Here is a 12,702-nt window from a genome sequence, read left to right on the forward strand (position 1 = left end):
ATGAACAAAATGATCCTTCCTCCCGAGTAACCTTATCTCCCTGCATTCTCAGTTTTTTACTCACCTGCAGCCACACTGTCCCTACTTCCTGTCCCTAAAACCTGCCAAGCTAATTCCCATCTTGAGACCTTTATACTTGCAATTCCTTCTGCTTTAAGATACTCTTCCCCTCAGAGCTTCACGGGGCTTATTCATGTCATCACTCAGGTTTCAGCTCTCATTGTTTAGAGCATTGAATGGGGAAGAGGCCTTCCCTGACCATTCCAGCTTCGTCAGCCGCTGGGCACTCTGCCATATGCCCATACTGGTCTTTCCTGGTTTACTTATCCATGCCTGCGGTCATCTTGGTTTTCTTGCCTTCCACCCCGACTGCAGAACGTAAACTGAGGGCAGGCGTTCTGTCTTGCTTATTACCACAGTGTCCGCAGCACTTTGAACATACCGGGCACACAGAAGGCTCTCAGTAAATATCCGTTGACACTGTCACAGACACTGTGCTTGGCTATAGTGATGATGGGCTCTGAATACTGAACATACAGGTGAGTGACCTGCCGGGTGTTGGAATAAGCTACTGGTGATTGCCAGAAGGTCAGTTTCCATTTATGTGCTGTTTATCTTCTGATAAGACCTGCTTAATGTTGCTGTAGTTTTTGCCTCTCCCATGTACTGCTCAGAGCAGAATAAGAACTGCCTCCTTTATAATGGGTATGCTTAAAGCTAATCAGGGCTGCTGGCCTCACTACAAATACCGTGTGTTGAGAGATGTGGAAGAGCCATGTTGCTGCTATGATATGGCCTTGTGACAAGCTGTCCATTCCAGGCACTAAGAGCTGTACCCACTAGCATGCCCTGTTACCTTAGGCCACTCACTTAATTTCTTTGTGCTTTTATTTTCTTCCTTTGCAGAATGGATTTTGGGGATTGGATGTGAATAATACCAAGAAAAATACAGAATGCATAAAAAATTTAACTTTTCCCCCTTCTTAGATGTGAACGATTAGAAGAACAACTAAATGACCTAACAGAGCTCCACCAGAATGAAATCTTGAACTTGAAGCAGGAATTGGCCAGCATGGAAGAGAAAATTGCGTATCAGTCCTATGAACGGGCTCGGGACATTCAGGTTAGCATGAAGGATCAGGTGTAAAAGCAAAAGGCTGACAGAAAGTAGAATGTTGGTTTCCAGGGGCTAAGGCATTAGGGGCATGGGGGGTGGGTTATAGTTTAATGGGTCCAGAGTTTCAATTTTATAAGATGAAAGAGCTATGGAGATAAATGGTGGTGATGGTTGCACAACATTATAAATGTTTAATACCACTGAACTGTACACTTAAAAATAGTTAAGATGGTAAATTTTATGTTATACGTATTTTACCACGATAAAAAAAGAAAAAAGGGATGAAGTACTGATACATGCTACAATATGGATCCACCTTGAAACGTCATGCTCAGTGAAAGAAGCCAGTCACAAAAGGCCACATAGTGTATGATTCCATTTATAAGAAATGTCTAGAATAAGCAAATCTGTGGAGAGAGAAAGTAGGTTAGTGGTTGCCAGAAACTAAGGGAAGGGGGAAGGGAGTGATAGGTAAAAGGTAGGGGTTTATTTTGGGGATGATGAAAATGTTCTAGAATTTAATAGTAGTGATGGTTGCATAACACGTGAATTTACTAAATGCTTCTGAATTAAACACTTCAAGATGATTAAAGTGGTAAATTTTATGTGTATTTTACCACAATAAAAAAAATGTTTAGGGGAAAAAAGGATGGAGAGGGTAGAATATTGAGAAGCTTATACCAACTGTAATACACCTGCTCTTCAGATGAGGTGCATTTCTCAAAAGTCTGTGCCACTTGGAGGTGGTATGCTTGCTTGCGTTCTTAGGAAATGTTTCTTAGGATCACAGTTGTCTCAGTACATGGAAAAGCACATGTGTTACGTCTGTCCGTTGCTGCTTCAGGAGCTGCTGTGACACGTCTCAGGGCCATCTTACCTATCTTCTTCTATGGTAAAGGGGGCTTTTGTGCTAGCTGCCAAATCCAAACCTTTTACAGGTGCATTGCCAGGCAGTTTACAAGAATAACACATGAGGCAATAACGTTTAAGGCTAATACTCCTCTAGTTTAATCTCTGGGAAAATACGATATTTAACTTTTACTCATCCCATTTGGGAGATATTTCTAAGAAAACAGTTGGTGGTTTCATATGAAAGCATCTTGAAATAAACTAGTCTTAGAGAAGGGAACTGGTCCGGGAAACTTTTATTACAAAGAATCAAGGGAATGTCTAGATCATTTGCCCAGATGCCATCTTCTCCATGCCCCGGAATTCTGCTTACGTTTTAGTTTTTTTCCCCAAGGTCATTCTGGGCTGGAATGTATCTGTTGTATGTCCATTCTCTAGCTTAGCTTCAGTCTGAAGTTGCCTAGCCTTCACCTCAAATCCCAGGAAACCAGGGCCCACTGAAACCAAGATCAGAAAAACCCAGGGCTCCCACCACTGCTGAGCTTTGGAGGGTATCTGACCGTTGCTAAGGAAATAGGTTCTGTCCTCTGAGTGTTATGGTAAATTTTATATAAACTCATGGGTCAAGATTATGGCCTTGAGAGGAGCAGATCACCTGAAATGTTTGGTCAAGTGTTTGGGCATAGTGTCTGTCCTCTTCACAGAGATCAACTCTTCTTAAGAAGACAGAGCAGGGAGCCCTTTCCCCTGATGTCAGGGAGTTATTTAACTTGAAAAACACCAGGTAGTGTGTACAGGGATGTCCAAAGAATGTTCACCTCTCCATTGTTATAGTGGGAAAGTTGGAAATAACCTATGTCTCTCCAGTAGGGAACTGGCTGAATAAACTGTGACATATCCAAGCTATAAATGCTAGGTAGCCGTTAAAAAGAACTAGGTGGGCCTCTACGCGTTGACACGGAGAGATCTCCAGGACCCGCTGTCAAGTGAAAAAAGCAAGCTGTGGATCAGTCCTAGGGTATGATACTATTTTCATTAAGGCAGACAATTTTTAAATAATTCCACGCATATCCCTAGGGACATATGTGTATAGACTTAAACACGGGTGAAAGGATGAACACACACCAAATTGACAGAGTTATGTCAAGGGCAGGGACTGGAACTGAGGAAAATACCAAGAGAGACTGCCTTTGTGTCCTACTTGAAATGTTTTTATGTTGAACAATTATGTGTGTCCTGTGCAACTTAATAATTTTCAAATGGAAGAAAAGAGAAACAAAATCATATATTTGAGATCTTGTTATTAAAATATTCAAGACCAAATCTAATTGTGGCAACTGCTTCCTGTGAGCTGTCCCACAGGAATGCAATGGAAGGCAGTTTAGGTGTATAATAGTTACTTGAACTGTGAGTTATGCATTTGGCCTCTCACATTCGAGGCTCTAGCATATTTTAAATCATTGGCGTGGCTCAAGATGCATCTGGCTTGCCCAAGGGGCATGTCAGCTCTTCAGAGTGCTTGTGAGCAGAAAGCTTAACTCTTCCCTGTCTGGCCCGCAGGAGGCCCTGGAGGCGTGCCAGACCCGCATCTCCAAGATGGAGTTGCAGCAGCAGCAGCAGCAGGTGGTACAGCTGGAAGGGCTGGAGAATGCCACTGCCCGGAACCTTCTGGGCAAACTCATCAACATCCTCCTGGCGGTCATGGCAGTCCTCCTGGTCTTTGTCTCCACGGTAGCCAACTGCGTGGTTCCCCTCATGAAGACTCGCAACAGGACGTTCAGCACTTTATTCCTTGTGGTTTTCATTGCCTTTCTCTGGAAGCACTGGGATGCCCTCTTCAGCTACGTGGAACGGTTCTTCTCCTCCTCCAGATGATGCCGGCCCAAGAAGGCAGTGCTCCCCTACCCTCTGGCGAGTGCATGCGGCGAAGAATTAGACAGCAACTTACCTACTCTGGAGTTTTCTACAACAACAAAAGAGTTGAGTGAATCTGTTTACATTTAGAATAATGTTTTTTTCTTCAAAAGACGCAATTGCAATAGTATTTTTTAGATTTTATCCAAGAAGTTTTTTGGGCAAAAATCTTGGATCATTTTTATGTAGCATGATTTTCCTTGGGATGCAGATCTTAAACAGTCCTTTAACATGAACCAACAATCTGGAGCACACTGAAGGGCATTCTAAATTGTGGCTTGAAGGACTGCACTAAAATCCACTAAAAAGATGCGAAAACCCGATTAGGGAAACCAGTTAAACCTAACACCCTGCCTTGTCTGGGCTCACCACCTCTCCCCCTCCCAGACTAACTTTACTGTGAAGTCCTACCACATTCCATGTCTGAATTTCTGGATTCAGGGTGGATTTTCCTTGTCCGTGGAAGAACACATGGATCTCCCTGGCTTTCTCACCCAAGTTGGCCACTCATGGTAACCCTGGAAGTAGGATCACTTTTGAACCTGGTCCCTTAACCTTTGCTAGGATACACAAGTGAGGGCATCATGCCCCAGAGGATCACTGCACAGTCCTACTACAGTATTTTGAAGTAGCCCTCTAAATGCTTAACTTTAAGCAAATCCCATGGCCGCACTTTTAAGGTTTTTTTAAATATGTGTATAGTCACCAATTTAAAAAACAAAAAATCTGAACAGCATACTTGAAGAATGTAATACTCAAACTCTCAGTGCTTCCTTATGGTTTCTAATAGGATTTTTTATTATTGTTATTATTATTATTGGGTTTTTTTGGAAAGGGTTGGGAGGGTCTTTTATTTTTTCCTTTGAAATAAAGAAGTGATGTTTTTAAATGAAGAAATGTGTGGATATTTAAGTGTGCTGCTCCCTCTTGTCTTGAAACAATTTGAGTAGAGGAACACTTGCTGTAAATGCCACCCTCTGACACCCTTGTTTTGAGACCCAGCTTAAACTCCATCCTCTGGCTGCTGCTACTGCTTTTTGGTGTCCTGCCACCCCACACCACCACTTTATGGGCTTGGCTTGGTTGGAGAGGAAAGGGGTGCGCAGGGAGAGGGGGAGGCTGTTTCCACAAGCCAGCGTGATAGGGTAGAGATTTTTTTCGCCCCAACAATATGTTTACCCAGTGACTTTGGGCTGGGATTATCTGTAGGAAAAATTGAGACTGTACTATGAGAATCATAAATAATTCCTTGTGTTTTCTTAGTTCATTTTTTAACACCCCCTAATTACTGAAACCAAAGTGATGTGGAATCTTCTGTCTGCATTTTGGCCCCAGCATCTTTAATTTCAAAGCTTTATTCTGTCTGCCCAAGAGAATCAACTGAAAGTGATTTCTCCCTAAAGAGCAGAAAAGCAAATGTCAGGTTAGAAGGACTCACGTTTGGGGTATAAAATGTTGTCAGCGTCCTCTTCATCTAAACTGACTTGTTAACATAACTATGCTCAGTGGACCTTTATAGACAGTTTAGAAAAATGGACTGAGCCTTCTTCGCCATCCTATAACCAGTTCTACCATCCTGGCGGAACTTGGGCTTTTAGAGCCTATCTAGAAAGCTTGGCCAACCTTTTCGTATTCATAGTATTGAATCACAAATGTTGTTGCCTCTTGGCCTCTGTTCTGTGCAACCAGGTGATGAGCAAGGGGCACATACTTTGCCCTGAAAAGAGTAGCAAAGCATGCCCTGCCCATCTCCCCTATACCAGGAAATTCTTCTGGAACTGGGTTAACACTGCCTGTCTGTCTGAGAGGATGGCTTACATGACAGCTCCAGCCTCCTGTGGCTTGGCAGGCTGGCCTTCTCAGAAACAGCATGTTGTTTCCGTAATCATTTTCATATTTTAACTCAGGTACCCCAATCTTCACTCCATCCCCCAATGATTGTAGTACACCTGTTAGCTCTGTTGACCTCTCAAAATCAGTGCCCAGAGCAGGCACCACAGGGGTGATTTTTCTTTTAAAAAAATAATTGGAACCAATTTATGTTCAGGCCAAAAACAAATTGTTCTCAAGCCTATGTATTTACAATGTTAACTTTGCCTAAAGGTATTGCAGTGACTTTAGGCAGAAGTGCCAAAGGACACCATGACCTTGTCGAACTAGCACAGTTTTTCCTAATTTTGTGCTTTAGTGAGGGAAAGACAGTCCCACAAAGTTACTGGAAAGATGCTCTAGCCACAATCCTCCAGTTTTTCCAAGACAGAACTTCTGAGTCCCGTGAACTGTGTAGAGACTACGAAGTATTGTGGGCACTGGAAGTCACTGGCTAGATGGATTGAAATTGTTCCCATTTGCCTTGGGACAGTTTCTGTCAAAGGAAGGTTTTCACCTCTGGAAAGCCCCCTGAGCTCCCAGCCAAACAGGCCCGCGCTGACTGTCCATCCTCCATTCTCAAAATGTCCTCGGAAGGACCTCCAGGCTAGGTCAGGCACGGTAATGGCTTTCTAGATCTCTTGTCCCTTGATTATTCACCAGGCCCAACAGTTGTCTGCATTTAATGCTGTTTGTAACCGTGCATCTATTTTCTTGCCTTCCTTCCACTTTGTGCTGCCTATACCTGTTGCCTTTGAGCTTCTTTGCAATGTGGCTGTTCCTGGGTTCTCTTATCTATTCAAAGCTCTTCTATAACCTCGCTCTAATGGTTTAACAGTTCTGTGGATGGAAACTTATCACTCTAATGCTTCTTCTCTTTTAAAGACTACAAGCATTCCATTTGAAATGAAGCATTCCTTCCTGGATTACTGGTTAGTGCTGGTGTGTGAGGCTGACTATGGTAGCCTGGGTGACTCTGTTCAGGTTGTAGAGTGACTAACATTTACCTTTTTTTATGATAGTTGAACAGCACTTCTGTCTGCTCCAATTTCAGTTCTTTGGAAAGATATTCAGTGCATCCTAGCAAGGAAGGCTTTCTATTCCACTGGCTCCTTAAGAAGCAAAAGTAGGTTAAATTTTACACTCGCCTGACTGGGTGGGGTTTTCTCTCTCCCCTGTACCCCCTCCACCCAATTGAGGTAAAAATCTGATACGAAGAAAAACTCAGATCAAGCCTTCCTTGCTAGCCATGTCGTAACAATGAGCATAATTTTCATGTGGTCTTTGCTGTATTTGGTTTTGTTTCTGATTTCATATTCCTTTGAGGTACAGTCAGATGAAATGCTGAATTCCAAGTGAGCTCCAGTGAGGAGCTGCCTTTCAACCTCAGAAAATGTGCGTCCAAAACAAAACCAAATATTATCAAAAAACTGACACAGGTAAAATTATGGTTCCCACCCCCACGTGAAGCTGGGGATTTTGAACGTGGCTCTAAGAGTTAACATTTCTGTCTGTGTGTCGTGTATGCTGGGTGATGCCCTCAGTAGGATTGACTACTAGACTGTAAGTGTGTTTTATCAAAGTGTGTAAGAATAAAAACTCACTTGCACGAATTGAAAAGTACAGAAGTGACCCTTGTGAACGTGTGAACATTAACACTGTAGTTGATAGATCTTAAGCTGCTAATTGTTGAGAGAGAATTACATTTTTGTTTTGTCTGGTTGCTGCAGATTCTCAGCAGCACTTTTACTGTACATACAAATTGAAATAAAGACCTCAGCTATTAACGAGGTGGTTGGACTCGGGTTTGTTTTGCTCTTTATTTTTGCATATTCAGTTCCGGTGACAAGTTTGTCAGTCTGAAAACTTTCCACTAGTTTCTGCATTAGAAACTTTGTGAGTGAGTGAGTGAGTGAGTGTGTGTGTGTGTGTGTGTGTGTGTGTGTGTGTGTGTTTAGCCAGTATCTTAAAACTGTAACCGATGATAGCTGGGTAGCTGTCACCGTCTCCCTGGATTGTATACACTTCACTTCAGACTGGCATTTTGCCACAGTTCCTTCAGGCTGGTCGGTAGGACTGCCTTTTAGTGCTTTGGAGGGAGTTCTTGGGAGAGAGTTCTTGAGAGGCAGTACCCCCCAAATTCAGCATCTGATGCCCACAATGGGTGTGATAATCCCTGTCCATTGTTACAAGGCTTTGTTAATAAACCAATGTTATGATGGGAGTGAAAACTTACTTTATAAAACATTTGAGGTTTGAAGTTCTACATTCATGAAAGGGGTTGTCTTCTAGCCTAACTCCAGCTATGGTTTTGGTATACATGTAGTAGTTTCTATTACGGCCTTTCTTTGATGATCTCTGGGAGGTCTCTGGAAATCGAGAAGCTCTAATCTTGCCTTTTTGTAATTTTCTTTTTTTTTTTTGGCCACGCTGCGGCATGCAAGATCTTAGTTCCCTGACCAGGGATTGAACCTGCGGCCCCTGCAGTGGAAGCGCAGAGTCTCAACCACTGGACCGCCAGGGAAGTCCCTAATCTTGCCTTTGACAGGGTACCAAACAGGGTCCTCATGACTTGGTCCTTCACACCCCCAATCTGAATGTCGAGATGTTTAGGCCACACTTCTGGCTTACTAGTTCTGTGCCTCCTACCCCATCTATAAACTAGAGATATCACACCCATCTTGATCCTACCTTGTGGATGATGTGAAAATAAGAGATGCTGCTTGTGAAAACTTTTAAACTCGCTGTGAGAATGCCCTAAACTTCTTGAAATATGGACCAGGCTGCCATGTACAGATGTGCAGGTTGTAAGCCGGCCAATCCCAAGGGGCCGTAAGAAAACTACACTGTGAACGACACGTCCTAGAGTTTCACAGTGCACAGTGGGCACCCAGAACAGCCCTCACCGCAGCTGATAATTTGAAAGCCCGATTTATTGTCATCCATTAAAGACTTTGGAGAGTGGAAGGCTGGATACATAAATCTGAGAAGCTGTGGTGTAGACAACAGACTGGAGAGGCAGGGGATGGGTGTGTGGCCAACTAGAAAATGTTGGCCTCACCTGAAGTGTGCAACTGTAGTGTTTTAAAACTCGGTGAGCTAAACTAAACTCCTAGCCAACTTGTGACCCCAAATCTAGGTAATGAAGAGTAGCTAACATTTATTGAGTACTTACTGAATGCTGGGCTTAATGTTTGGTACTTGTAATGCAATTCTCACTTAATTCTCCCCAGGGTCTTACACAGGCCTTGTCATCCTCATTGTCTAGCTGAGGAAATGAAACTTAAGTGGCTTGCCCAAAGTTACACTGTTAAGAAATGGTAAATGAATGTGATGGAAAACAGGTCTGTGCAATGTACGTAACAAAAGATGGGTGTCCACAAAGAGTTAATATAAACCGAGAAAACCATCAGCTGGGTAGAAAATAGGCAAAAGATTCACAGAAAAAGAAATGAATCACCAATAAGCATCCAGTAGAAACTGTTCGGCCTCGTGTGTAAATCAGTGTGTTAAATGGAAAAAAAAAAGTGGTGAAATAGTATATTGTCTATGTGTGTTCAAAATAGTTTGTTTGCATAAATATATGTATGTACGTGTACAGAAATGAAACCACATTAAACTGTCCCCAGTAATTACTTCTGGGAAAGGGAGTGGGAGGAATGGTGGTGAAATAGGACTTTCATGCTTGACTCCTATAAAGTATGAATCTCTTAATACAAATGTATTTGTGTATCTTTAAAAAATCAACACTTTTTAAAAAGAAAATAACAGGTCCCTTGAGAGGTGGAAAAGAGATGACAGTGTTACTCTTGCCAGACTGTAATAGAACATCTTTTGCTTTAGGATCACCTTAGAAGGAGCTCTGGACCAAGTTTGGGCCACCCGTTGGGCTTTCTTGCCACCCTGGATTTCTAGGCGTTGTGGTCAGATGGCCATCCCAGTGCCAGACAGGACGTGGGGCGGTGGGCTTGCAGCAGCTGGTACCACCTGTTCGGCTCAGCCCTTCATTCATCCTACAGTATTTGAGAGCCACTCTGCGTACCAGACCAGGCTGTGGAGATGTGCTCAGTCAAGGGGAGAGGAACCTGTGTTGTAATAGAGCTGGAAGCCATGTGTGGGAGCGAAGAGGAGGGAGCAGTTCTGACCGGGCAATTGTGAAAAGCTGGATGGGGGAGGGTTTATGGTGAGTGAAGATGAGTGAGGAGGGCCTTCCAAGTTGAAGGAACAGTATTGGCAAAACCACGGAGGTGACAAAGGCCGCGGTGAGTGGGTCAAGCAATGGATCAGAGCCTCAGATGGCTGAGAGGGTGCCTGGAAGAACATGTGAATCAGGGACAAAGTTAAAAATAGTTGGGAAAAATTCTGAATGCCATGCCGAAGGTTTACCCTGTGGCTGCAGGAAGGTGTTGAGTGGTGTAGTGACCCATCCTGTGTTTAAAGACAATTATAGCCCTTCTGGAAGGAACCAGTAGCCTCCTTTTCATGTCATCCAAGTCACTTGGCTGGTTGAGAAATGCTGTCCAAGGTATTTGATCTTTTGCCTTTTGATCCTATACTGGAAGGAGCTTAAACTTTTTATTTGATCTGGGAGGTGAGGGTATAGGAAGCTCAGAGTTCACTCCATACATATAAATGTATGTCACTTCTGGCATTAGAATCGTTAAATTCTACAACAAGAGTGCTTACAAATTTATTCAGGCTTCTGTCTTAATGAATGCTTAAACTGTCCAAAGGAATATTCTTTTAGAAGACTTCATTTCAGTAGTTATTGAGACTCTATTAAAATGTACAGCAAACCATGATGAAAATAAATTATAATAACCACTATACCTTAGAGAGCGGTTGTGAGGATTAAATGAAATAATTGTGCGGTGCCTCACCCAGCTCCACAAATGGTCTCAATTATTGTTATTAATAGACTGAGAATTCCTTGAGGGCAGGGAGCTGTCTCACTCATCTGAATCTCTTCAGACTATATCGTGTCTCTCATTCTTACCTGATGAAGGACTCAGTAGCCAGAGTTTGGGCTGTCTGTAGCCAGCTCTGGCTCCTGAGTTGGTTTGGAAAACCAAAAGGCAATCAGTATGTGTCAAGGATACTCTGACCATAGAAACAACAGAAGAGAGCATCCCAGCCATAGAGAACAAAAGCTGGCTAATGGATGCACATACACTGGGCTGAGGGGCTAACAATAGATTTTACTGGTGACTTCTTAACCACAGGTAAGGACGTTGTTGTGTTCATGGCTGTGTCCTCAGTGCCTGGAATGGTGCCTCGCACATAATGGGTGCTCTTTGAAAAGTGGAATTTTACAGTTGCTACATATTGAATCCCTAGTCTGTGCCAGGCACAGTGCCACTTGTTTTACTAATTCTTACAGTTGCTCTGAAGAGGAGATGGTGTAATTTCCATGTTGCAGATGAAAACAAACTCAGATAGGTGTTTGGGTTTTATCCTATGGGCAAGTCATTTCACTAGTAGATGGCAAAGTCCGGATTTGGACTCAGAGACCCTCAGTCACACTTCTTTATGCACTGGAAGCATTTTGTTCTCTCTTACGTGTTTTCATTAGGTATCTTCCAGAACATAAATGAAACAGGTCCTGCTGAAGTTCATTTAATCGTCATGACCAGGTTGCCAGCCCAGAGACACTGACTTGGATAATTGGAATGTTATGCTGTTTGCCCCTACACTAAAACAACCCAGACTACTGTACTTACTCTTTTTTGAAAGTACCAGCTTTAATGAGATACCATTCAATTCAGTCGTTTAAAGTGTTCCGTTCAGTGGTTTTTGTTCATTGACAGTTGTGCATCCAGCATCACTAATTCCAGACCTTTCTCATCACCTAAAAATGGAACCCTCCACCCATTAACTGTCACTCTCCTATTCTCTCAGCCCTAAGAAACCACTAATCTACTTTCTATCTATAGGTTTGCCGATTCTGGACGTTTTATGTAAATGGAATCACACGATATGTGGTCCTTTGTGACTGGCTTTTTTCACTTAGGATGTTATCAGCGTTCATCTATGTGGTAGCATGTTTCAGTACCTCATTCTTTTTTACTGCTAAATAATATTGCATTGTATGGATATACATTTTTATCCATTCATCAGTTGTTGGATGTTTGGGTTGTTTCCATTTCTTTAGCTATGATGAATAGTGTTGAACATTCATGTACAAGTTTTTGAATGGACCTTTGTCTCATTTCTCTTGGGTATATACCTGGGAGTTGAATTGCTGGGTCATACAGGAACTATGTTTAACCTTTTGAGAAACTACCAGACTGTTTCCAAAGTGGCTGACGCATCTTACATTCCTACCAGCTGTCTGCACATCCTCACCGGCACTTGTCATCATCTGACTTCTTAATTATACCCATCCTATGGGTGTGAAGCGGTATCTCATGGTCTTGATTTGCATTTTATGTGTTTTTATGCTAATATCTCTTTTCATAAGCTTTCCTATCCATATCTTCCCAACCCAGGCTGTGGCTGTCACATTTCATTATTGCCACTGTGCTTGCCTTACCTAAAAGCCTTTCATTTCCCCACTAAAAACTGCTTTTCATCTACTGTGGGCTGGGATTCCATATAACCCAACTCGTCAGAATTATATCCAAAGTAAGGTTAACTGGTTTATGAATGAGTCCCCACCAATAAGTAAGATATGTGCTTGGACTTTGTGACTGCTGATCTAGCAGCTTTGAGACTATTTCTGCTTAAAACCAAGATTTTATTAAAAAAAAAAAAAAGAGAGAGAGAGGGAAGGAAGGGAGGAAGGAAGAAAGGAAGCCTGGCCTCCCACTAGTCATGTGACCTTAGACTCAGCCCAAGTCCTCACGCACGCGTCCCCCGCTCCTCCCTTCCTGCCTTGTACTGCTTCACTTCTCTGCTCCTTTGCATGTGCTCTTCCCTCTTCTTGCAGTGACACCCCCCCCCCCCCCCCCCCC

General features: G+C 42.9%; 2 protein-coding genes across 9 annotated transcripts in view; both read left to right on the forward strand.

The window, feature by feature from the left end:
* The window catches only part of TMCC1 (transmembrane and coiled-coil domain family 1), a 159,276-nt gene extending 151,740 nt beyond the window's left edge, over positions 1 to 7,536 (forward strand). For 5 of the 8 annotated variants that reach the window (XM_024756453.1, XM_024756458.1, XM_024756459.1 and 2 more), the window contains 2 exons: positions 988 to 1,123; positions 3,527 to 7,536. In XM_024756453.1, coding sequence (XP_024612221.1) covers positions 988 to 1,123; positions 3,527 to 3,841 — 451 coding nt within the window. In that variant the 3' untranslated portion in view covers positions 3,842 to 7,536. The other 3 variants (XM_024756454.1, XM_024756456.1, XM_024756455.1) reach the window with 3 other exon arrangements.
* Positions 7,537 to 12,067: 4,531 nt separating this feature from the next.
* Positions 12,068 to 12,702, forward strand: part of PLXND1 (plexin D1) — a gene marked incomplete at its 5' end in the record, with an annotated part of 75,979 nt that continues 75,344 nt past the window's right edge. Inside the window, one exon of the mRNA XM_024756483.1 lies at positions 12,068 to 12,080. Coding sequence (XP_024612251.1) covers positions 12,068 to 12,080 — 13 coding nt within the window. The remainder of the gene's footprint in view (positions 12,081 to 12,702) is intronic.

Source organism: Neophocaena asiaeorientalis, unplaced genomic scaffold (assembly GCF_003031525.2).
Source record: "Neophocaena asiaeorientalis asiaeorientalis breed wild unplaced genomic scaffold, Neophocaena_asiaeorientalis_V1.1 scaffold392, whole genome shotgun sequence".
In the NCBI taxonomy this organism is placed as follows: domain Eukaryota; kingdom Metazoa; phylum Chordata; class Mammalia; order Artiodactyla; family Phocoenidae; genus Neophocaena; species Neophocaena asiaeorientalis.